The following is a 26,968-nucleotide window of genomic DNA, read 5'->3' as shown; positions in this document are numbered from 1 at the left end:
TGATGGAGAAAAAAGTCGTCTGACTGGACTCGAAACACGGAGACCACAACAATAGTGTGAACCTCCATCGTCAGTTTCTACGATGAGTCCCCAACAGAGACTTCGGTGCCGATGTGATCCCGGCCATATAAGAAATAAAAGCTGGATTTTGGTTGGTTTCTATGATGATAAATGTTTATATGCTAAACGTTTGTCTTCAGGGGTTTCAGAAGTTGCTGCGGGACCAATTATAATATTAAATGAATGGCGGACCATATAAATACATGGACAGGATGAGTCTACTACTGTACAGCAAAAGCCACTTTTTAGGACAGACTCTGAAAAGATTCTAGTCTCTGGGTTTATGGACATAAAGTAGGTACCTGCTCCAATTGAAGACCCCTTAAACAGCCCTATTATTGGTGTGGGAGACATTTTGGACCCGACAGAATCCCTTTAACCATTAGGACAGAAACCAGAACTGGATTTACTAAAGTAAAAATACCATCACCCGAGCAGAAGTTATACGCAGAGATAAATGTGTTGCCTTATACACACACCAATTCATTAAGAGCAATGAAAAGACAGGTGGTTAGTAAATGTAATTTTCTGTGAACAAAGCATAAATGTTCCATTAAAATCTCATTAAAATCTATATACTACAAAGGCCACCTCATTTACTATATACACCCAGTGAACAGAAAATCATTGCCTTTGTGCGGCTCAGGGTATTAAGTGCTCCATTGATAAAGACTAATACAGCTAGTGCAACAATATTTATGTTGTCAGAGAGATTATAATTCATAATAAGATAGTGTAATACAATCCTGGGAAATGGAAGGGGCCTTATAAGGTGCGTGTCCATTATACCATATACCGTCCATCATATTTTAGGACGTTATAAGGAATAGCTGTCAGATGCTCAGGCAACAGCTAGGGAAGGTGTATGGGGATCTTTAGATAGTTTTATATGTAATGTGCAATATGCAGGTATATGTTGTAATCCTGTATTAAGAAACCTTATTTACCAAAGGGTCCTTGATAAAATGCAGACAGTAATAGGGTTGAGCCGATCTTGAGATTTCAGGATCGATTTTAAAATCCGATTTTCCAGCCAATCGTGAAATTTGCTCAATCGCCGATCGGGATCTGATCTTTCCCGATCCCGATCGCTCAACCCTAGTCAATGCTTCTCTTTGGGAAAAGTCACTTTTAGGGTTGAGCCGATCTTGAGATTTCAAAATCTGATTTCCGATCATTTTCCAGCCGATCCTGATCCTCATCGTGATCATGAAATTTGCTCGATCGCCGATCGGGATGCGATCTTTCCTGATCTCAATCGCTCAACCCTAGACAGTAACCATAGTTATGCTATAGTTACTATCCAGTTATCAGAGACTTTGGGATTAGGAGAACTACGTATTAGCTTATGGTGAACTAATATAGCTTATATTAAAGGGGTTGCCCAGGAATTTGAAGTCAGTGGTTGCTGAGTTGAAGTACCGGCCACTATACAGGGGATGGAGCCATCTGCTTAGTGTATAGTACGGGTGTCAGAAGTGGCCCCTAACAGCTGATTCATGTTGGCTCCCACCGAACAAATATTTAAGGTCTGTGCTAACCATAGGTCACAAATAAATTCCCGATCAACCCCTTTAAGACAGCTTCTTCCATCTACATTTAATCTATCAATGCCCACAAGAGAAAGGCTGTATATGCAACAGTACAAGGATCAGCCTGCATTTGCCTATTTCACGGAATACATAGGGGTAGTATGTTGTTGGCTCTTGTGTCACCACAAGCATAGTATCAGTCCATGTCGCTGAGTCTCAGAACACGTCATCTGTACTAACTTTTTGGTAGAAGCGCACTTTAGTATTCACTATCTGACTGTGCCTGTTAATATAGTCAGTCCTTTATAACACGTTCCTGTGGTGTGGCCGTGGACAGAGGAGCAGCAATTCTAGGTGGGCATTTCGATTGCACAAACAATAAATCAAACACCTTTGATGCATCTTCAGAATAAATGTATTTCTGTACAAATAACAAGACTGTCCTGTTACATTTTGTATTACACACATACCCTTTCTGTCCTAAATTTATAACTTTTAAGTCAGCTCCATATTTATTCTTAATCCATTTGATGCCCTGTTGCTGTGGATCTATCATAAGAGGCCATCGCTCGCAGTTTATTAAAGTGGTGGCATTTTCCGTTGACATTCTGTCTCCAGGCAAACCTTCATTATTCCAGGCGGCGACTGTAGCATCATCAGTCAGCATGGCAATTGGATCTAGACCTTCAGATATTGGAATCGCAACCTGAATGGAGAAAATGTGGATTAGTAAAACTCTAAAGGCGAACTGTAAAGTATCTACAAACTATATATGTAATGATGAAACCAGGACAGATCAGAAAATGCAGAATGATACAGATAATTCAATCTTAAAGGGAATCAATCACTAGAATCCCGTTTTTAGCTAATCCCACGTCGGACTAGCCTAAAGAAAGGCTATTCTTCCCCTACCATTAGAAGTCATCTCCGTGCCGCCGTTCGGTAGATATTCCCAGTTTCTTCATTATGGTAATGAGTTTTCAGGCAGCACTGGGGGCGTTCCCTGTGCTGCGAATAAATTCTCCAGCGCTGCCTTCTTCTTGTTCTCCGCTTCCTCCTCTTCTCTGCCGTTCGGCCACAGGAAAATGGCCGAACAGGAGAGTAGAAAATGTGGCCGAACAGGAGAGTAGAGGCAGAGGTGGACGAACAGAAGATGGTGGCGCTGGACGCCCCCAGTGCTGTTTGAGTAGATTTAGCTGAAAATGGGATTCTAATGATAGAATCCCTTTAACAGTATTAAAGAGTGAAGAGGTTATTCCATTAGAGAAATTTAGCCCCTATTCACAGGATAGGAGATAAGTATCATATCGCTGGGGGTCTGACTGCTGGGTCCCCCAAAGGATCAGGAAAATGGTGGACTGAAAGTCATTCTGCATTGTCCCTGTGAATGAAGTGCCAATACTCTTGCATGATGGGAGCTCCAGTCATTGCTATGGGGCTGCTGGGACTGCAATCTGCAACACACCTATAGCAATAAATGGTGTGCTGGTCAAGAAAGCACATTGGCACTTTATTCACAGGGAGAAAACAGGGGAACTTTCAGTGCCTTGTTCTGATCTCTGTGGGAAACAGCGGTTAGTTCCCCCTAAGGTACATGGCTGTCTTTACCCTGCACAATTTAAGTAGCTGATATATAGCTAACGTCCAGTAGGCCAGTGCATGGTGGTCACTCCAAAGATACACCCATTAACCCTTTGCCACATTTTAAGTGAAAGACAAAAAACAGGAGGATATTAAAGGGGCTCTATCAGCAAAATTATGCTAATAGAGCCCCACATATGCGTGAATAGCCATTCAGGCACCGTAAATGTTATATTAAACCCCCATCCCGGTTTTAAATAAAAGCATAAAAACATATATGCAAAACTTACCGAACGTGCACCATGGGCGGGGATGCACGATGTGACATCAGCTTCGGGCACACCTACCTCTTCTGTCTTCTTGTAGCGACGCCCTCTGGTTCCGTGTCTTCTTCCAACTTCTTCTCTTCAAATCCCGCGCCTGCGTAGTAGCGCTTCCCTCCGAAGCGCTACTGCGCAGGCTCACTCGCAAACTGCGAGGGAAGCACTACTACGCAGGCGCGGGATTTGAAGAGAAGAAGCCGGAAGACACGGAACCAGGCGTTACTCCAAGAAGACAGAAGAGGTAGGCGTGCGCGAAGCTGACGTCACATTGTGCATCCCCACCCATGGTGCACGTTCAGGTAAGTTTTGCATATATGTTTTTATCCTTTTATTTAAAAATGGGACCGGGGGTTAATATAACATTCACGGTGCCTGAATAGCCTTTTTAAAGGCTATTCAGGCATATGTGGGGCTCTATTAGCATAATTTTGCTGATAGAGCCCCTTTAAAAATAAGAGAGGAGACATTTTACCTGGATGACTATCTGATCTAAACATTCATTTGCAGGCACATTTGTAGGCCTGTCTTGCTGTGTTTCTTGGAACAAAAGAAAAAACCAAAAACATAATGATAAATGTTTCTATTCTTTTACCTTCTGAGACTTGAGAAATGGGAGCCACATTTGTTCCATAAGCTCCTGTCGATAGCGCTTTGTAAATGACCCCACATAAGATATAAAGGCGGCAGTCAGCAGCACATCCCCGCATAAGGTCTTCTCCTGAGCTTCATAGTTTTTGATGGACTCGCTCCAACGAACATTTTCAGACTGGAGTAAAAAGAAAAGAAAAAAAAAACGAGAATGAGTTGCTTATATTTATATGTATCCCCAATATACATCCATTATATCTATATTAATATTTTGTACACAGGAGCTGAGCTATGGACAGTTCTTTGGTGGTGACCATAAATTGCAGATCTTCTTCATCTGCACCTTGTAGCATCTTATGAAATACAGATGTTGCCAAAGTGTCCATGACTGATAATTTTACCAGGGAGCACCTTTACTCTATATATCCATATCATAGTATCTTAACTCTCGAGGCCATTGTGTCATTGGTTTGGTTGGGAGTTTGTACTGACTGTACTAGTTCTAACCCACAATCTCAGGTTCTGAGAACAAATAGGCTACATTAGTTATACTTTTCTCTTGTATACAGTATATACTTAGTATATCATAAGAAACAAACTTCCCATAGTAATATATGAATATTGTTGCCATAGTATGCATTGTACAATACCGCAGCCCTGTGTAAACAAATAATGATGGTTCACATGGGGCTGTCTCACAATTTTACATCCAAGCAGTCACATGACAGCATAGTTCATGTCAAGTGCCATAGCCAAGGATGTGGTCCCATGATGATGTCATGTCTAGAGTGGGAATGTCACGAGACACCCTACACCTGAGGTTGTATTCTTTACATAAAGCACCTGTTTAGGTACAAAACTTTAGGTACAAAAATTGCAGCTCAAAGTAAAGATGTAGCAAAGTAAACCCGAACCTCTGAAGTTGGTTAAACTGCCGCAGCAAGATACATTATCACATAAGACAACAAAATACAATGACAAGCCATCGGAAAGTCTTTTTTCAATTACTTAATTTTTTTTTTTTGCCTTCTGTGATATGATATTACACTGCAGCAATAACAAATTGCAGAAGTTTGAGATAACTCTGCTACACCTGTATATTGATATATTCTGTCACTTACTGTATACTCCATTCAGCAATTTTTTTTATATCGGGGAAGAGAATCTGCACCATTTACAGTAGCAGCAAAATGGGCCAAATGTCAAAAATTCTGCATATCAATTTATGATGCAGATTTTTGCAATGAAGAAAATCTGCAACAAAATATCCATGGTCGGTGTTATTTTTGCAAAACAAAAAATTTGCAGTGTATCCGTTCCACGTAGACACACTCTCATAAGTAGGCACGGACCCTGTAGACCAGGGGTGCTCACACTTTTTCAGCGTGTGAGCTACTTTATTAGCTGACCAAGGCAAAAGATCTACTAGGGCGCGGCCGGGCCTGTGGGCGGGACCGGGTGGGCTTGTGGGTGGGGTGGGCGTGTCTGTGGGCGGCAGCCCTGCCTGCTAGTGTCCGGAGAGGACTCTCAGCCTGCACTGTGAACAAGCAGACACCGGGGATCCCTGCATCCCGCGATCGACCCATACGTCCTTTGCAATATACCAGTACATCGCGATCGACGTATTGGGCACCCCTGCCGTAGACTATAATGGGGTCTGTGTGCTTTCCGCATGAGTCATGATGCAGACAGGAAAGTAGATCATGAACGGAGAGCACACGGACCCCATTATAGTCTATAGGGTCCATGTGCTTTCACTGCACACCACCTGTCAATGTGTTCAGTAGTCTGTTAGGGGGGTCCCCATGCGGATTCCCCCGAACGGATTACCAACGCAGATGTGAATGAGGCCTGACACAGAAGACGTGTTCATAGTATATGCCTTAGAGAAAGAATATAACGGAGACTAGTTTTACATAGAGATATCCTTTCACATTCTTACAACTAATCTTGCTGTTGGGAACAAATGACTTGCGCTAAGACATTGCAAATAAAGAGATGTTTATTTAATGCCATTCTGGTATCGTTCAGTAGCAATGAAATCATCAGGAGTGACGGCGGCAATGAGGGATAAAATATCTGTGTCTCAAGCAGTCGCTGCATCTGAAGTAATCAGGAAAGATATTAGGAGCCAATAAGTAAGTCTGCCACTTTAACTTATCGCCTGCCGGCCAGAAAACTCAGTTCATTTAGAAGAGGGAAAAAAAAACCCTGGGACATCCATTTTAAGAATTCTGCTTGTGAGTAAGTTATAAACAATGAAAATCCTTTCTTTAATCTCTAGGAGAACTTTAAAAAAACTTGAAGATTTTCCGAACATGGAATGATCATCTATTAGAATCTTCAATAATTTCAACATACCGTCCATGCATCATAAATCAAAAGTGACATTGGCTAACAAGAGTTTAAGTGCAGGAACATGCAGTGTAATACATTTCCAGACAGTTAAAAATCACTATAATCTCATCCTAATGTATTATAGATTGCTTGTAATGTCATCTTGGCTAAGATCAGCCATTTCTAATTTTTAGCAGCTGCTCGGCTTAGGAGTTAGTTAATGATTAAATATAAAGTGCCTGAATTATTCTCCTGATTTATCAGCCACCGCAGGAAATAACCTTCTGGATAGTCTTCTTCATGTGCTCAGATGAAGGCCCGGTTATTCTGAGAATAGATCTTACTTCTTAACTTATATGTTAGACGGTAACTAGGTAGAAAAGTTCTATGGCAAAAACCCAGACCAAATAGATCGGGTAGGCTAAGTTCACATCTGCTCCGGAGTCTTGTTGGAAACTCCACTACAGAAGCCGCCAAAAATTGCCAAAATCAGCTCTCCGTCCATATATCCATCATGAAGGTGTCATGTTAGGGTATGTCCACATGACGGAATTTTTGCAAGCCTAATTTTTCTGTTTTCCCAAATTATGCCACAGAATCCATGGCAGAATTTGTATATTCCATACCAGCCAGGTAGAATTTTTCTGCCTCCAGTTCATTTCAATGGAACTTGTCTGAAGATCGCACATGACCCTTATTTCTTTTAGATGAAAAAAAAACAGCTAGCGGAAAAAAAATCAGCTGAGTTTGGGGTGGAATCCATTTAAAATGTTGATGCAATGTCCTGAACTTTGGTGCATTGGCCAGAGTTTTGGCAGATTGTGACATGATTGACTTCTATACTTATAGTCACTGGCTATAAAGCCTCAACGCAGAGCACTAGTGGAGGTCAAGCAATGGCCCATAATGGTGCAAACTTTTGACTATGACCCAATGACTTTTCTAACACTGTTAGAATATGATTATTTTCTTACATCCTACACAATAGGATGGATCCATTTCTCAAAAAAGCAATTGACAGCTAACCATAGATATTATAGAAGTGCAAAACTTGCATGTTATCTGTAATGGGAGACCTGGTGTACATTTGTTACATTTGGTGTTACATTTGATGTTACATTTGGTGATTTTCATGTCCAAAAGAATACTGCTGATCCTCTTTATATTTTTTGCATTGACGTAGCCCACTGGAGCCTGTACAGGTATGATCTACCATGTACTTCAATACTTTTTACATTTTTTCACAATCTAAAATCCCTATCAGTATGTCTTTGGAGTATGGGAGGAAACCAGAGTACCCAGAGGAAACCCACGTGAACACAAGGAGAACATACAAACTCCTTGGAGATGTTGTCCTTGACTAGAGTCAAACCCAGGACTCCAACACTGCAAGACAGCAGTACTGACTACTGAGCCACCGTGCTGCTAGTATATTAGTAATAGTACAGTGCTCAGTAAGAATGAATTGCTTACCACAATATATTATTATGGCACAGGGCATGAAGGGGTTTAGTACCACGCCTTATAAAAATTCTACATAAGTGTAAGTGACTCCCAAACCATGTGACCTTATAATCACATCCATATCCATATATATGATAAAAGCTTTACTAACCTCAAGTCCCTTGACAAGTCTGTTGGCTAGTTCTATGGTGGTGTTAGTACGATTAACCTCTTCTTGGCACCTGATTTTCTCAGCTGTTGCTTTCTCGAAAGACTGTGTCAGTCTTCTCAAATTGTTGTCCAAGTCCTTTAAGTAAACACATATAGTAAGTCATACGCATATGCACATATAGTACACGTCTCACACTTGTAGTGCACATCTTACGCTAGGTTTACACCAGTGGCGTAACTAGGAATGGCGAGGTCCCGTAGTGGCCCCTGCACACAGTATTATTTCCCATGGTGGCCCCTGCACACAGTATTATGTCCCATAGTGGCCCCTCCACACCTTATTATCCCCATAGTGGCCCCTCCACACAGTATTATCTCCCATAGTGGCCCCTGCACACAGTATTATACCCCATAGTGGAACCTGCTCACAGTATTATGTCCCTTAGTGGCCCCTCCACACATTATTATCCCCCATAGTGGCCCCTCCACACAGTATTGTACCCCATAGTGGCCCCTGCACACAATATTATCCCCCATAGTGGCCCCTGCACACAGTATTATCTCCCATAGTGGCCCCTGCACACAGAATTATCCCCCATAGTGGCCCCTGCGCACAGTATTATGCCCCATAGTGGTCCCTGCACACAGTATTGTACCCCATAGTGGCCCCTGCACACAGTATTATGTCCCACTGTTGACACCCATAAACAATTATTATACTCTGGGGTCTTTTCAGATCGTGGAGAGGTAAGTAACAGTGTTTTTTATGTTTCTTACCTCTCCCGGGCCGCCGATCATTATACTCGGTTGTCCGAAAAGACCCCCCGAGTATAATGATAGCAGCGGTAGTAGCTGTCACCGGGCCCCTAATGTCCCGGGCCCTGTGGCAGCTGTCTCTGCTGCTACGGCGGTAGTTACGCCACTGATGCAGACAATTATTATTGTTAAATTATTAATAATCCATTAGACAGAGTTGTGAGGCAGAGTCTCTCCAGCTTCCTGGACAAGGATAAACTTATCAATCACTAGATTCTGCCCACGACTTCGTCTGCATATTGTTGGTGCCAATGATCAATCTGCCTCGGTGTTTCAGCAGTTTTCAAGCTGGCCTGCCACTGAACTTGTTCCTTGCGCCGTGCTTGTTATTGTTCCGTCATCTCAGCAGCTCGCTGGGATGCCATAGAATAAGAGTGTTGTTGGCGTTGATGATCCGCCTGCTCCAGTGTTTTGGCTGCTCTGTGAGCTACTTGACGCTTAGCTTGCTCAATCCTTCCCAGCTCCGCTTGAGGAGAACTCTTGACTTCTGTCTACCTTCATAGCTCTCATTTTTTGAGAATTTTGCGACAAATTAGATTTTTGTTTTCCCAGCATGTTTAAAATTGGGAAACTGCTAATTTGGAATAAAAGGGTTTTCCCATCTGAGTTCTCAACTCGCTGCCGGCTGTGTCTGCTTCTCACTTCCTGTATTTCTCTCCCCCCTTCTCCCTCTGGACACAGAACACTTATGCAAATCAGATAATGTGCAGATGCTTGTACAGAATGGACTCAGCGTTATCTGTGTGTTTACATAGAGATAACAGACCAGGTTTTATGAGCAAAGTGCAATTAGCTGAACGGTTGTCCTGCCAGCAAGAGCAGTTTAATGATAGTATAATATAGTATATTAACATAAATTGATACCAGTCATGAAGCCATGTCATTTACCAGGATACTAAGAAGATACCAGAATTACAAGAGTAAGTTAATGCCATGTATTTTGTAGAAGGACTCACTATGTAAAATTGGTTCACTCGAATATTACATTTCAGAACATGAAATCACTCTAAAAACTTACATGAAGCTTTTTACGAATTGCATCAAGTTTCTCAGTAGCCCCTTTGAGATCATCATTAGCTTGAGATAACGCTCTGCGTTTGGGTTCAACATCACAATACACCTGAACAAAGAGAAAAAAAATAAGATTTATATTTTAATATTTCAGCCTTTAGTATACCAAATATTAGACATCTGGGAAGGCTTATTCACTTTCTTATTGATGGTGTCTACAGACAAATATGAAAATCTTTATACTGCATCTCAGGTCTCTAAAGATTATTCTTAAAAATGATTCACATTCCGATTCTGGTCGGACCAAGTGTTAGTCAAGCCAGCAGAAATGAAAGTGTTCTGGAGGGAAGAAAACAACAATTCCTGACCATTATAAAAGAAATCTTTCTCTATGCACTTCCTTGTGCCATGGCTAAAATCAATCATATCTTGTTTGTGGTACAAAGGATACCATTGGGCTAATAATGGTGCATGGCATTAGTAGACAAACAAAGATAATCCAGCACTTGAAATCCGGGGTAAGTTGTAGGTAAACGCCGCAGTTTGGTCGTGGCAAAAACCGCCGCGTTTTACAGTCACTGCAAAACAGATAAGATTCTAGCAAATCCCATCCACGCATTGCAGAAAAGTATGCGCAGGGGAAATGCTGCGATTTCCAAAAGCGTTGCGTTTTTGGAAATCACAGCATATCAGTTATACCCACAGAAACGCTGGCTGTTTCCCCCATAGGTATAATGGAAGCAGAATTCACTGCGCACTTTCTGTGAAAAGCGTTGAGAGAAAAAACGTGATGTGGTTTTTCCTGCAGTGCTTTTTCACTGCAGCTTGCTACATGGGGCCTCCTATGTCGGCTCATTCATTTGAGCCGACATAGGAGGGGAAAGCCGCGACCTCGATGGTCGTGGCAGGCGGGTTTTGACCAGAGAGAGACGTCGCTCGCCGCATCTCTCTCTGTGTCAAAACCCGCGCGGGCGCCCCACATGTGAACTAGCCCTTAGACTAATGGTGTTGCCAAGACTTAAATATTGATGAGCAATCCTTAGGTGATGATCTGATAACTGACACTTAAATTGAACAGTGTTCTGATGAGTTTTGTTGTCTCTCTACAACTTACCAAGCACAGCACCATCCATTTAGTACTCACTTACATCGGACTGAGACCATATGACTGCTCAACTTGACCTTCTGATCGCTGATACAGCTTCTATCAGGTGATCATTGAAGGAGTCGGTTGTTAACCCCCCCTCCCCCCCCCCCAAGGATAGGTTATCAATATAGAAGTTCCAGAAAATATCTTTAAGTAAATAATAGTAAGTAAAATGATTATTGTTGCTGCATTTTTTTTACAGCCCTCTCTATCTATGAACAACATATTATTTCTTGGCCGATCTGGGGTTATAAGAATAGAAGGAAATACCTCATAGTATTTGACAATATTGATGACCCAAGCACACAGACCAGCAGCTGCAAATGACTTTAAGCGAATCAGGTCCGGGTTAAATTCTGTGTCTTTCAGGTACTTCTCCTTGACCACTTTCAAACAGTTCTCATGAATGTGCTCCTTGTCGTAATGGACTAAAGCTTGCAAAAAGTCGTCAACCTATATTGGTAAAGTATTGTAGTAAGGGATAAAATAATACAATTGGGAGAATATTAGAGCACTGATGTACAGGGTCACACCTCGCACCCCACAAGTATCAATCTTTATTAATTATTATTTTTGTTGCTTACATAGCGCTAATACGGTAGATTCCTCAGTGATGTGCAGAGTTTGACTTCATACATATCAGTATGTTCTTGCAGTAGGTACAGGAACCGCAGTACTTGGAGGAAACCCATACAAAAACAGAGGAATATACTGTATAAACTCCATACAGATGCTGCTGGATTGAAGTCAGAACCCAGGGCTGTAAGGCAACAGGTCTAACCAGTGAGCCAATGCGCTGGCCCAGAGGATTCTGTTCATCAGTATGCAATAAATCTTACCTTTCCCATGAATGCCTTGCATGCTTTCCAGCTGCGATCTTTAGATATCCTGCCTCGGGGAGCCAGCAGCACCATTACAGCCGCAGTAACATTTATCACCGCTGATGGGGGGTTAGGGAAGGTTTTAAGCTCAGTAAGGTTTACCTGTGAGACAAGAAAATATGTTGTTAGATTTCAGACTGTAGCATTGTATTGCTAAATGGTGATATATGATGCAGGTAATGTGCTACTAAGTATGCATTGTAACTTCAGGGACATACATTGCTACTGTATCTGTATAAACAGTGGACTGACTCTGAATACTGCGCCCCCTGATCCCCCTTTGAATCTTATAGAAAATTGCCATTTTCTATCAAATCCACATTTGCGGGGGAAAAAGTATTATTATTATTATACAATTATTTATTACCGCTATATATTAAACTATCATTACATATAAGCAATATTGTTATAACTATCCAATATATATATATATATATATATATATATATATATATATATATATATATATATCATAGACTGTGTATCTATAAGATAGATGGATAAATAGATAGGAGATAGATAGATAGATAGATAGATAGATAGATAGATAGTGCATAGATAGTTAATAGATACATTAATATACTGAAAATATTATTTTCCAAATTATTGTAATAATACATCTTTACAGTTAAGGGAATGAGTCACTAGGAAAAAAAATTTAAACCAAGTTTTTATATGTCAAACATATTTTTATTAACTTCCAATATACGGTATATATTTTTTAAAGCGTATATCTATTTATAAACACATTTTTGTAAACGAATAGTACAGGTTAATATATGAAACTTTGTAATACATTTTATTAAAGAAATATATGTTTCTTCACTTTACAGGAAGTTACTTTCTGAAGAGGTGAAGGGGATAGTGAAGACACTCAAATAATTGCTGTTTCTTCACTCTGCTATTCTGAACTCTTGTTACACTACTAGGTTTGTAGATAAGAGGCTACTGCTGCACAGAGTGAAGCAATAAATCAATTCTGTCCCTTCTCTGTAGAGTTCTATGTGTGGGGCTGAATACAGAGATAGATATAATGTAAAGAAAACAGTGAGACTGAAGATAAGTAGCAGAAAAAGAGCTTAATACGTGAAGAATGAAACAGAGCTCCATAATAAGGTATATTACAAAGTTTCCTATTTACACCAGACCATGAAAATATATGGTCATGTGTACGAGGCCATAGAAAATTAATGGGTCCGTGTTCTAGCTGTGACAAACAGAACTAGCACACTGGTCATGTGTATGAGGCCTAAGTCTTACACAGACCAAAAAAAAGTTACAGAAAAAACAAAAAAATACCATAAAATGTATATAAGCTTTGTTTAACTTAATGAGCATTGTTGTCGATCACACACAGTAGGATTATAATTGAAGTTTTAGTTGATAATATTTCTTTGCTTCTGCCATGTAAAATATATCATTATTTTCTGTGCCCATAAGGCGATAACATACGTTCCAGGCATGTGAACATACAGAGATGTGACATCTTAAAATATACAGAGATAAAAATCTAAAAATGTAATTTGCATTTTGGCAACAAAATTTACCACTAGTATTTTTTTTGCCAAGTATGTGGTACAGGAAATGCTCTATGAATGATGACTCCCTGATGAGCAGAAGAAAAGAGATCTCTTTGCATGGGAAGATACAATTGAATACTTGTAAAACATCAGTTAGACGTCTTTAAACCCCACACATTATCTTGTCAGACGTTGTTAAATCACAGTTCCTACTGCGAGGCAAACCATGTTGTTTACTTCTAAAGCACAAGTTATACCAACCATCATGTTAAAAAAGAGCTGTGGCTATGGGCTAGTGGGTACAGCAGATATTACATATCGTACGCATCGCCTGGGACACAAAAATCTCTAATAAATAGGCATTGGTTAAATATAATACAATAATGTGATGGAAAAATAATACAATTTACAAAAGTTTTAGGCAGGTATGGGAATGCTACCAACTCAGAACTAAGTAAGAATGATCCAAAATGCAAAGTCAGTGAATAAAAAAGAAATCTAAATCACATCAATGTTTGGTGTGACCGCCCTTTGCCTTCAATAGAGCAGGAGGTTGCCCCAATCCAGATCTTCTGTGGATATAGGCTTCCTCCAATCCTTCTGTCTAATCAAGTAGTCCAAGAAAGATTGGATGATGTTGAGATCAGGGCTCTGTGGGGGCCGTATCATCACTTCCAGGACTCCAAAGTGGTCACACCAAATATATTGATAGGATTTAGATTTCTCTTTTGTTCATTCACTTTTTCTCTATCTGCTTAAAACCTTTGCACAGAAGTATATACTTGTTAGGATGATGGTAAGCTTCCTAATGATGTACTACTCCACCGCCATCATAGTTAGATATATATTAGTCATTTATAACGTGATGTAAAGCAGTATAAGATGTGACAACACTGGTAATGTTAGCCAAGAACGTAACACCTTTGCTAACACCATAATATGAATCTCACAAATGTCTACTCATTTTAATCCACCCCCCCATTCACACCTTCTACTTTACATTAAAAAAATAAGTAAATAAGTAATAATAATAATAAATCACATGTGTGAAATCCTTTGGCGTACACTTGGAACATGTAACTGCTCCACAATCTCTCTTCAATTGTCAAAATGTGCCATTTATCAGAATTATCCTACTGTCAAGTATTTGAAAGAGCACTAAAAACAGAAATGCACAAAAATGTACAAAAAAATCCTCCATTACAGGAATTATATTCTGTTATCCTGAAAAATCCGCATTTTATCCTTAAAGGGGCTCTATCACTGGGAAAAGTCATTTTTAACTAATCACATTCTTGCATAGGCTTTAGACAGGCTATTCCACACCTACCTTTAGTATGTATATTGCCTCAGTGGTTTCTGAATAAATCCGTTTTTATTCATATGCTAATGAGCTTCCAGCCAGCACAGGAAGTTCCCAGCAGCACTCGTCTCTCCTATTATCTCCTATATGTGTGTGCAAACAGGAAGCTGAGTCATCAGCAGCAGCAGCCTCCCATAGGAAACAATAGCAAAGGGAAGTGCACGATGTACCAGTCTAATTAGCATATGAATAAAAATGGACTTATTCAGAAACCACTGAAGCAATCTACATACTAAAGGTAGGTGTGGAATAGCCTTTCTACAGCCTATGTAAGGATGTGATTAGTTAGAATGACTTTTCCCAGTGATAGAGCCGCTTTAAAAAGAGGACCTTTCATCAGATTGGGCACAGGCAGTTCCATATACTGCTGGAAAGCCAACAGTGCGCTGAATTCAGCGCACTATCGGCTTTCCCGATCTGTGCCCTGGGTAAAGCGCTATCGGTCCTGGTACTGTAGCGTTTTACAGTCAGAAGGGCGTTTCTAACAGTCAGTCAGGAACGTACAGGTGGCCCTCAAAATCCAAGATCAATCGGGTAGCAGAGGAGTGGGGTAAGGCGCGCACAAACCAGCTGGACATAAATTCTTCCAGAACCTTTATTGACAAGGCACTACGTGTTTCAGGCACTAGCCCTTTCTCAAGTGCATATAGGTCTGTTTAAATCGTCTGCACGCTGCAGACCTATATGCACTTGAGAAAGGGCTAGTGCCCGAAACGCGTAGTGCCTTGTCAATAAAGATTCTGGAAGAATTTATGTCCAGCTGGTTTGTGCGCGCCTTACCCCACTCCTCTGCTACCCGATTGGTCTTGGACTTTGAGGGCCACCTGTACATTTAATTTTTTGCGAGCCTTGGCTGTCGCAAGGGGACTAGCTGCTGCCACCACGCTTTAATTTTGTGTGCTAATAGTATTGTGATTTGTCACAACACAAGGTAAGGGGCTTTAATTTATGCCTATTGCCTCATCTTATCGGGAATACTACACTATTGGCGCTTGGTGTCTCTCTCTTTTCTTTAGTCAGTCAGGAACGTCCTTCTCCACAGCAGCGCCTATCGCGCTACACAGTGTGAGCAGGGGGGAACGCCCCCTCCCCTCCTGATGATACTCGTCTATGGACGAGCACTGTGAGCAGAGGGAGGGGGCGTTCCTCCCCGCTCATACTGTGCAGCGCGATAGGCGCTGCTGTGGAGGAGGACGTTCCTGACTGACTGTCAGAAACGCCCTTCTGACTGTAAAGTGCTACAGTACCGGGACCGATAGCGCTTTACCCGGGGCACAGATAGTGAAAGCTGACGCGATAGGCGCTGCTGTGGAGGAGGAGGTTCCTGACTGACTGTCAGAAACGCCCTTCTGACTGTAAAGTGCTACAGTACCGGGACCGATAGCGCTTTACCCGGGGCACAGATTGGGAAAGCTGACAGTGCGCTGAATTCAGCGCACTGTCAGCTTTCCAGCAGTATATGGAACTGCCTGTGTCCAATCTGATGAAAGGTCCTCTTTAAGCAATTCAGATGAAAAGTGACGGGGCTTCACTCTTAGCTCTAGATAACCACTCCCATTGCTTAAATGACATCTTCCACAATGTCACACTTTGTCTACAGATAGGGCTAGTTATCTAGAGTGGACAGCGAAGCCCTAGCAGGAGAACAAAATGTTCTTAAAACCACTTTTCAGTTAATTTGCATAAGAATAAAACAATGATTTTCATGAAAATGGAGCTGCAAGGCAGAACAAGAAAGGCATCTTTGGAAAGTATAGCAGCCGCTCTAACAAGGTAATGTGATTCGTTTTATATTGATTTTGCTGCTGACAAACTCCATTTAAAGGTCCTCCTTTCCCTCTTATTTTATCATATACCACAACATCAACCTATAATGAAGTCATATCAGTCCTGTGACTCACATATGATAACTTGCTAGAAAACAATACTCCCTGCTGTGCCCTGTCTGCAGCAAGTCACATAAGGCATTGTTCCACTGATTCCAGCACAGTTAGAATTCTTTTCTCTAATTCCACCATTCCTGAGCAATTGGTGCTGTGAGTTTCAGCACATAATATGCTATTTGGGCTTTGCACTGTCAGGTTGGTGGACTCAGGTGATCAGCTTCATCTCAGGACCACCCACCCACCTTACAGCACAGAGCCTGATGGACATACTGTGTTCTCAATCTAACAGCACTGATTACTCAGAAATGGTGGGGGCTACAGAATTTCCAACTCAGCCAGAATCAATGGAGCAGCTGCTATTGAATGCGAATTGAAAGAGTTGGAGTTGGTGGAAGTAGTGAAGATCCTCTTTAAACCCTAGTCCTTAGCTAAGCCAAGGTGGAGTAGATGACAAGAAGATTACCCCTTTGTTTCCATGCAGCAGACTTACTGATAGACCACGATGGCAAGATCATCGACTGCTGACTTTTATATTTTTAAAGTTAAGTGTTCATCAAAAACTTGTAAGATTCAGACTTCAAAATAAAAAAAAAATGGAGTTGGCGTTAGTGCTATGCTATTAATGCTATCATTTACCTTGTTTAGGGTATTTAGCGCTGCGGTGGCCGCAACTAAAGCTGGTTCAGCCTTCATCAGGTCATCCTCACAATCTTTTTGCTTCACAGACACCTCTAGTTGTATTGATGCCACCTAAAAGTAAAAAAAACAAAACCCTGAAATATTTAAACAGTACCTATACATACAATAGATATAGAGACGAGACATATGTGTAATTATTAATTTTTTTAAATAACTTACATAATTTGGGTATAATGAGTACAGGTATGTCGTTGCCATTACTAATTTTATGTAGTACAAGTTTCAGTTCTACAGACTATATGAAGAACTTCACTGTATCCGATGACAGCAACCTGATGGCTCACTCCGGCCTACTTGGCTCTTATATAGGAATATCGGATCTGAGTGAATGAGGCTAAATCCTCCAGAAAAGTGAAGTGAATGCAATTATTGTATTTCCCAGATCCTTAATAGAAGTGACACATTGAAATGAGCTCTCTATTGTCCCATCAAATCAGTCTGAGAGCTAAAAGGTGAGAAAACCCAGAGTGAGGTGAAGTGGTAATCGTGTTGGAAAAATACTGCTACATGGCCCACCATCACGATTCTTCGCACATCGCATTCCCTGGAGAGAGGCTTGTTGAAAATGGTTTGTCTACAAAAGGTGTACTTTGCGCTGAGTGTTCCTTGGCAACTCTAAATGACTGCATTACACTGACCTTTTGCTCCTCTGCATCAGCAATGGTCTTTTCCTGGCTCACTTTCTCCGTCTGAAGCCCTATTTTACTGATTAAAGCTTCTGCATCTTGGTTTCTCTGTGTCAGTTCTGCCTCTTGCGAGGCAAGTTTGGCTTTTAGGTCTTCTACCTGTACGAAAAGAAATATGTGGGGTTTTTTTTTGTTTTTTTTACATCAAGCCACTGTCTATATTAGAATTTTAGAATCTATTTTTCTTTTATAGATGTACAATATCAGTATTGTAAAGATATAGGTCTGTCCATCAACAATAAGATCTTCTGTTTTGTATCATCTAATTTACCTTACTTGGCAACCTTAACTACTTACTGCTCCTTAGGCCTCATTCACATCTGCGTCGGTAATCTATTCAGGGAGTCCACATGGGGAGACCCCCCTGAACTGACTACCAAACGCATTGGTAAGCGGTGTGCAGTGAAAACACACGGACCCCATAGACTATAATGGGGTCCGTGTGCTTTCCGGTCTCTGCACGGAACATGTGGACAGAAAAGTACTTCAGGATCTACTTTCTTGTCCGCGTGACTCGTGCAGAGACAGTGTGGAAAGCACATGGACCCCATTGAAGTCTATGGGGTCCGTGTGCTTTCACTGCTCACCGCTTGCCAATGCATTCGGTAGTCTGTTCGGGGGGCCCCCATCCATACCCCCCAAAATGGATTACTGATGCAGATATGAATGAGGCCTTAGACTAAGCAGGTAGGTATGTAGATTTCAGGAAATTCTCCCATGGAAAAATAATGTATCTCGGCTACCGCTTCTAAAGTGCCGTTGACATGACTGCCATACAAGTTAATCTCTTGCTAAAAAGAGCTTTCCCAATATATAAAGATGGGATGTTTAAGGTTCCAAGGTAAAGAGCATAGACTTGGATAAAAGTAGGTTTTAAGTCAGGACCCTTTGTTGTGAAAATGTCGGGTTATACGTTACCTGCAAAGTGGATGAGATTCTGGCTAATCCGACCCACACATTGCAGAAAAAATCTGCAGCGGAAAAGCTTTTGTTTTCAAAAACAGCCATGTTAAATATACCTATGGAAATGCTGGCATTTAATAGGGGCAGAAAGTCTACAGACTTTCTGTGAAAAATGCTGCGGAAAAAAACATGATATTTTTTGCTGCGTTCTGCTATGTGGGGCCTTATCCTTAAAGGCAACCTGTCAGCAATGAACCCAATTCTAGTAACTTGTAGAGATGATTCTACAGTTTCCAAGTGTGCCTCTATTATTTTGCTTTGGAGACCCATTTTCAGGTAAATCACTGCTTTATTTATATGTAAATCAGAGGGGAAGTGCTTTACCCAGCAATCTAGAGCTGAGACCAAAGTCCAGGTAAGCTAAGACACACCTCCAAAGCACTTGTCCCCTCATTTGCATATCAGTAGATACTGAAAGATAAATGTATATTTGGAAACTGTAGAATCTCCTCTACAAGGAACTACAATTTACTAGCCTCTCTTGAGGTTAAGTCCCCATATTGCGGAAAAACAGGGTTGTTCAAAAACGCTGCAGAATTTTTTTTAATTTTTTTTTTTTACAGTATAAGTAAAGTAAATGCAATTCCAGTGAATTCCATCCACACATTGCAGAAAATATACTGCGGAAAAGCTGAATTTTCAAAAACACACTATTGTTAATATTGTTGAGAACATAGTCAGCACTGGAGGGATCCTGTCAAAAAATATATGGATATCATACAGCCTTAATGTAAGTCATAGCACTGTCTTACAGAGGACCTTTCACCAACTCCACCAAATCTAGGTCTTTGCATCCTTCAATAGGAGCAGCTACTGATTCCAGCACAGTTGGAATTGTTTCTCTAGCCCCCACCCTATATAGACTCTCTACTATGAGGAGGTTGGTCCTAGACTGTCTGCTCCTGGCAGTAAACTAATCAGCATATTGGGTGTGGAAAGTAACAGCATTGAATGCTCAAGAATGGTGGGAACTGGAGGAAAAATTCCAACCATGCCAGAATCAGTGGCAACTATGAAAGGATGCAAAGACATGGAGGCGATGAAAGGTTCTCTTTAATAAACTGCTAATCAGAGCCAATTGCTCACAAGTCTCCTGTATTCTTCAGTCCAGCAACTCTCTGATTCCCTCACCAATACTTGGTAGTCATGGATGTATCTGTATACAGAGAGGCCAAAAATGTATAGTAATGGTGCAGGAAGAGGTAGTTGGAAAGTTCTTCCCATCAATAGAATACCGAAGTTGCTCTATATTTTCTTATTGATTATTAACCAATTGGCATGATATATTTTGTGTGTTAGGTGTAATAGTGTACATGGAGCAGCGTATTCTATGACACATCAGCTTTATCAACTACCATCAAAATAGTTGTATTAATAATACAAGTACATGCAAATTCGTCTGTGATTAAAAAAAAAAAAGTGGCATTGTTATTAGCTCTCCTGGGAATTGCAAGCGTTTGGGTACACACAGCAGTATATATGGCAGCACATTAACTCATAATAATTCTGAAGAAAAAAGAGGCATTTGTAGATTACTTGCGGCTGGCTGGCCTCTGCGTGCATCATATTCAGTCCGCTATTAGTAAATCTAACAATTGCAGGTTACCATTCTTCTAACCCTACATTCTGCCTCTAGTACAAACCTCTAATGTGACAAACTAACACAATACACCATGTGGATAGTAGATTTGTTACACAAGAGGGATGGACTCGGTTAATAATGCTATTCCACAGATCTGTAGACTCACCTGGGACGCTGTGGTCTTCAGCTTTTGCAAACCATTCTCCAAATGTTCCATTTTCTGAGATAATTCTTTCCGTTTTCTGTCCAGAAGATTTTGATATAAATTTATTTGCTCTAGGAAACTCTTTGGAGTGGTATAATTGTAGCGTTTCTCATTCTGATAATATTTGGTACTGATTTCATTGACACTTGTGTGTACGTATGCCATAAACTGACTGATGGACGTCTTCACATTGTCCTATAAGAAAAGCACAATATAAATACAGGTTACATGAAAACCAACAATCCCAACAGCCATATAGATAATAATATAATGCAGTATGGAGTATTCCAGTTCATTGTAATTGATGACATTTTAGTGGGACTCCTACTGATCAGTTGTTTGAAGATGCCCTAGCACCAACACCATGACCCCTTCACTGTACACATTGCTGGTTTCATAGCGGCTGTGCAATGGAATTTCAGCCTTGTCCTGTTAAATTCTATGGGAAAAGGCTGCAATTATATCACATAGTCAATATAAAACAGACAGTGTGAAATGTAAACAGTGAAGGGGTCACAGCACTCGCCGAGGCATTGCAGATATCAGACTCCCATTGGACAAGAGAAACCCATTCTTATAAGTGATGGGGTTCACAGGAACCCCGTGATCAAACACTTATTATCCATCTGGTGGGTAGGTGACATTTGTTAACGGAGACAACAATTTTAATACTTATTATCAAGTGTATTTATCGTATTTTTATCACAGTAATATAGGGGTCAAAGTTTTTTTTTGTCACTGTGCCATTTAGTTGCCTTAAAAGAATACAGAATAAAATCCCAGTGGGACTTTTAATAGGAAAGAAAAATGGCAGGTGTCCGAGATCAGGGCACCCAGGTGATCAGCTGTTTGAAGAAGCTGCAGCATTCTGATGAGTCCTGCAGCCTCTTCAATACTTGCCAAGCACAGCTGTACATTTTACAGCAGCTGTGCTTGGTGCTGCAGCTCATTCCATTCAATTGAATGGGACTGAGATGCCATCAGGTCATGTTACAGATGAACATGACATCACATGACCCATGAAGTGTCATGTGATGTACCCACACGTGAAACAGTTGATCCACGGGGGCCCCACAGATCTTCAACTGATGACTTGTCCTATGGAATTCTGATTTAGGCTGAGGCCCCACGTTGCGGTAATGCAGCTTATTTGTTGCATATTTTGTTGTCGTTTTTTTTAACCAAAGTCAGGAGTGGATTGAGAAGAAGGGAGAAGTATAAGAACTTCCTATATATTTCCCATTCCTTTTGCAGCCATTCTTGGCTTTGGCTCAAAAAAACGCAACAAAATATGCAACAAAAAAAAGTTGCGTTACAGCAACGTGGGGCCTTAGTCTTAATGTGAATCCCATAGAAGAAAACCAAGTTCCATCGTATACCATATGTACTGAACAGCTTGATACATACAAAACCCAACAGAGCTTTGCATGGTAGAACATAGCGCCACCCACAGCTTTGTAGTACAGGGCAGTAAGGGAACCGGTACAACGCCTTGCACGCTTCTCTGGAGTGTGTACAAAGCCTTATTTGTGCAGCATACATTTTACCATCACGGACTTATAAATGACTCTACTCCGGTGAACCTACACCCTCATCAATGTAACAATAATTTATGGGTTTATTTACAAGATTAACCCTCTACAATTAATCAGAGAACGCCTGCAAATCAATTAATAAGGATTAAATAAGGTGCACCCAGTGCAGTGAAAGTTACACATAATTTACCAAAGTGCTGTCAATAATTGCTCCAACTTCAGACGGATTCGCGAAAGGTATCGGAGTGTTTAATGATATAGCGCAATGATTAAATATTTTTACATGATTAAGCTGGGGAAGTGTTTTAATTGCCTGCTCTCCAATTTAATATTTCCTATTAGAAAAACTAGAATATCATTGATATTTAATCCATGTGTATTCTACCTGCCTGCCTCTAAACAGACTCATATTATTTATCTACCGGCGAAAGAAAGAAACATGAATTTCTATCATGTAAGACTAGACTTTGTGAGCTTGAGCAGAAATAAAGGGGTTGGCGTTTAGTCTATTACACGAACATCACCGGATTGTATATTACAATGCTCAGCAAGTGTTGGCCCAAAACTCTATTTGTGAGGTTGTGTCTTTTTTTTTGGTTACAGAATACAGTACATAAAATCCCATCCACTTTGCCTGTACTGTATTATGCCGCAATTTTCCCTGTGACGTTTCCGCTGCAGGCAAATTGTGGCATTTCCAGACTGTAGGGCCCCGGCCTGAAAGACGTTTTCCCATGGATATAGCTGTACTTAAATTTGTAGACAATTAAAAGTTAAATATTTTGCCAAAAATAAATAATTAAAACTGTTGCAGTTTTAAAGATTTTCTTAAATCAACTTAATAGGGACAGTCTTTTAATTTGATTTTTTTTTCTCTAGCCCCCACAGTTCCTGAGCAATTAGTACTATTAGTTTTGGTGCCTGCTACCTCTTGTGCCACCCCCTCTACCTCATAGATTGTAAGCTCTTGCGAGCAGGGCCCTCAGTCCCATTGTGTGAAATGATTTTCTTTGTAATGTATCTTTCTGTCTGTATTTGAACCCTACAAATTGTACAGCGCTGCGGACTATGTTGGCGCTATATAAATAAAATGTATTATTATTAGTCTCTGTACTGTCAGGAGGGCGGTGTCAGGCAGGAGCAGGCAAGGGCTGCGATTCTGAGCTCTTACACTGGCTGCCACTGATTGGAGCTCTGAGTCACTCCCCCTGTCTGACACCACCCTTCTGACATTACAGAGCTTACATAGCACATCAGGCATCAAAACTAACTGCACTTGTTGCTCAGGAATGGCGGGGCTAGAGGAGAAATTCCAACAGAATCCATTCAGCCTTCTGATGAGAATTCAATGACTCAATGAGTATAAATCAGTGAAGCCCAGGTCCTAGGTGGAGCAAAAGCTGCTTTTTTTTTTTGACTGCTGTATTTTTTTTTTATTTTTTTTTTTGAGCCAAAGTCAGGAGTAGATTTAGCAGAAGAGAAAAAAGAATAAAGTGCTTCCTTTATAGTTTCTATTCCCTTTGTAGCCACTCCTGGGTTTGGCTTAAAAAAAAAATCAAAAACTGAAACGAAAAAGGAGCTTTTCCACAACATGGGGCCTTAGCCTAAGGTTGGTTTCATGATAAGCCTTGATCTTGCACAGTGTTACCTATCTAACTTGTTGACAAGTAGAATGGCTTCCAATGGTCTACAAGCAGTTGGATACCTTACCGTAGAATAACGTATATATCAAAGTGCTCCCTTCCCCCTGTGTGCTGTATATACATTCACCAGTGTATTATAACATGCGCATCAACATACAAAGATAAGCAATTACAAAAACTATTTTAATCTTAAAGAGACGTCCATTACCTTATACACATACGGGTAAGTGACAACGGTGACACCTGCACAATTATCCTGTCCATAAAATACAGTAAACTATGACAAGATACATATCAGGAGGCTCCAGAAGAGGGAAAAGGTCCTCCAGTAAAAATGGAAATGGCCCCGGATAAGTTGTCATGAAGCAGTAAAATAACTATTGTTGTAATGTAAAGCTTAACAAAGTGGCACAGCATGGGAGACATGTCAAGCCACGGAGCAGCTGGTTGTAATTCATGCTGCTTTCGCAGAAAACACTAATCGTTGTCGTACGGGATTCTTTGATGATTGGCCTCCTTTGCATTTGCAATTTGTCACTTTCTCTTATGATAAGGTCAGCGGTGACAGCACTTCCTGACTTTAACAGCTGTGCCTTCTGAAACGGTCATTGTGCAAATACTAATTGCAGTAATTTCATTAGCATAAATTATTTATTCTGCCAATCCCTTTATATACTATCTGGAGTTTTTTCCCCTGTATACTTCTATTTTGTAGTATACAATAATATACAAGAAAACGCTGATGTAAACTCACAGCAATGGGTCAAACGCTGAAAATAGAATAAAATATCTAATATAGAAATGGATGGAAATGTGATATTGTTGGGACCCCAAATGAGGGGACGACCAAAAACTGTAATAATTAGAGCGGGTTCACACTACCGTTGGAAGTCCATTATATATGTTAAAAGAAAACAGATGGTAAATGGATAGCAGATCTGTCAAAATGCATTTGTGAATATCCGGTATGAGGCGTTATTTTGTTCTTTTTTCTGACCATGCTCAAAAAAAAAAAAAAAAAAAAGATGGTATTACCCATCGACAATAATGATAACCCCCCCCCCCACCACCACCACCACCAAAACACTGAGACTAAGACTCCATATAGCATTCTTCAGGAGGCATGAAATTAGCAAACAAATCTGTGAACATTGTTGCTTTGGAATGATTTCGTCACCACATGAATTCGGCTAAATATGACTCCAGATGCTGGCGGTGTGTCTTTTATTGTGCCATTTAGCACTTCCTCATAAATGTTCCACATTTTGTGTGTGGCAATGAGTGTTTGGGTCAACAAAATTGTATTTGTGGTTCACCATTAAATGGTCGTAGCCAGCAGCTCTTAAGTCTGCAGTTTTATACCCCTCCCAGTAATCAGAGTATATTATACTCCCATCTGCCACGTTGGCTTTAATGGCAGCCTTCAATGTTGAGGCCGATCTTTCCGCAACTGCAACTACGAAACACTCCTTCATCTCACGGCACAATCCTCCAAAGATCCGTTGTGGTGGCAGAACGCGGCCGCTGTTGCATTTCCTTTTTGTAAAAAGGCTTTCATCCACTTCAACCACTTTGTTTAAGCCGCCTATCTTTGTAGAAGGTCGAGATATTAAGGCACTTACGCACACTTCGCAGAGATAATTATTCCAATCCATGAAGGTGTTGTGATTCATCCTCAATTGCTGTTCACAAAACTCTATGGATGTCAGTTCTTGGCACCAACAGGAAAGGGAAGAAAAGGAATGCGTGAGTGGCAAACCAAGTTTGCAATCTCACACCCCATTTCTCATCACACAGATGTTTGCTGCACTGCCATTTTGGGGATGCTTTGGCCAAAAAACATAGTTTCATCTGGTGGTTACGAGCACAAAACCGCCTCTTATGGATCATCCCATTGGCTTGGAACAGTTCAATTTCTGATTTGTCATCTACAGGTAAATCCCACAGCGCGTAATCCTTGTGACGAAACTACTGAGAACTGTGACTGAAATAACGGTGACTACTGTGACTAAAACTACTGAGACTAGCCCAAATGAACACACTAATTTGGCGCCTTCTTTTCTGTCACGACTTGCTGGCCCTACAGCTCGGCGCTTTCACTACGATGCTGCTGTCCCATTGCTAGTCCTGAACAGCTCTGCAGGCCCGATGACGGAATAGTACCGTATTTGCTATATATTTTCCATTCCTTCTGTAACCATTCTTGGCTTTGGCTCAAAAAAAAAAAAAAAAACCACAACAAAACCTGCAACATAAAAGCTGCATTTCCGCAAAGTGGGGCTTCAGCCTAAAGGGGTTTTCCTGGGCTAAGGAAATGTGACTAAATGCAGGAAATTCTTGTCATATGAATAAATAACCATAACTAAGTACCTTTATGTTGTAAATATATATTAGAGAGAATCTTTGTAAAGCGCAATCACACAATCTGTTCCCATAATACAGCACTTCACATTAAGACTGAGTTTACATGGTGCAGTTTTGCTAAAAAAATAAATAAATGCGTTTTTATCAGAAAACCAAATGTGATTTTTTTTTAATGCATTTTGAAACCCACACATGCTTTTTATAATGACAAAACGATGTTATAAAACATTCACATCTTTTGCACATGTTGCTCATCTCTTTTTCTCTCCATTTGCATCTACCATGTTGCCAGTCCATAAGCATCCAGAAAACCTTCTAACCACTCACGGACGGTTGCCTGTCTGATGGAGAAAGGTGAGAGGCTGGAATTGTTTATTATGAGCTCTGACACCGATTAGACCTCTGAGTCACACCCCTTTGTCCAAGTAGCCTATAAGGCATCAAAACTTAATGTTCTGGAGTAGTGGGGGCTAGAAAAAAAATTCTAAATGTGATGGAATCCATGGAGCAACAGCTGTTAACAGATACTAAGAACTGGACTTGGTGATGGTGAAAGGTCTTCTTTAAGTGAGAACTATACTCTATTGAATGAAAGGTTATTAGTCATTAAATAAATATTTTTCTTTATATAT

The 26,968-nt window shown here is 40.6% G+C and overlaps 1 protein-coding gene across 1 annotated transcript in view; it reads right to left on the bottom strand.

The window, feature by feature from the left end:
• Positions 1 to 26,968, bottom strand: part of DNAH11 (dynein axonemal heavy chain 11) — a 180,764-nt gene that overhangs the window by 28,641 nt on the left and 125,155 nt on the right. Inside the window, exons 57-65 of the mRNA XM_075271484.1 lie at positions 20,756 to 20,989; positions 17,997 to 18,143; positions 17,296 to 17,409; positions 11,849 to 11,992; positions 11,280 to 11,462; positions 9,870 to 9,971; positions 8,037 to 8,171; positions 4,089 to 4,262; positions 2,063 to 2,298 (exon numbers count right to left, since the gene is read on the bottom strand). Of these exons, the coding sequence (XP_075127585.1) occupies positions 2,063 to 2,298; positions 4,089 to 4,262; positions 8,037 to 8,171; positions 9,870 to 9,971; positions 11,280 to 11,462; positions 11,849 to 11,992; positions 17,296 to 17,409; positions 17,997 to 18,143; positions 20,756 to 20,989 (1,469 nt within the window). The remainder of the gene's footprint in view (positions 1 to 2,062; positions 2,299 to 4,088; positions 4,263 to 8,036; positions 8,172 to 9,869; positions 9,972 to 11,279; positions 11,463 to 11,848; positions 11,993 to 17,295; positions 17,410 to 17,996; positions 18,144 to 20,755; positions 20,990 to 26,968) is intronic.

This window comes from Leptodactylus fuscus, chromosome 4 (genome assembly GCF_031893055.1).
Source record: "Leptodactylus fuscus isolate aLepFus1 chromosome 4, aLepFus1.hap2, whole genome shotgun sequence".
In the NCBI taxonomy this organism is placed as follows: Eukaryota; Metazoa; Chordata; class Amphibia; order Anura; family Leptodactylidae; genus Leptodactylus; species Leptodactylus fuscus.
Note: the sequence above shows the minus strand (reverse complement) of the source record. Positions and strands in the feature narration are given on the sequence as shown.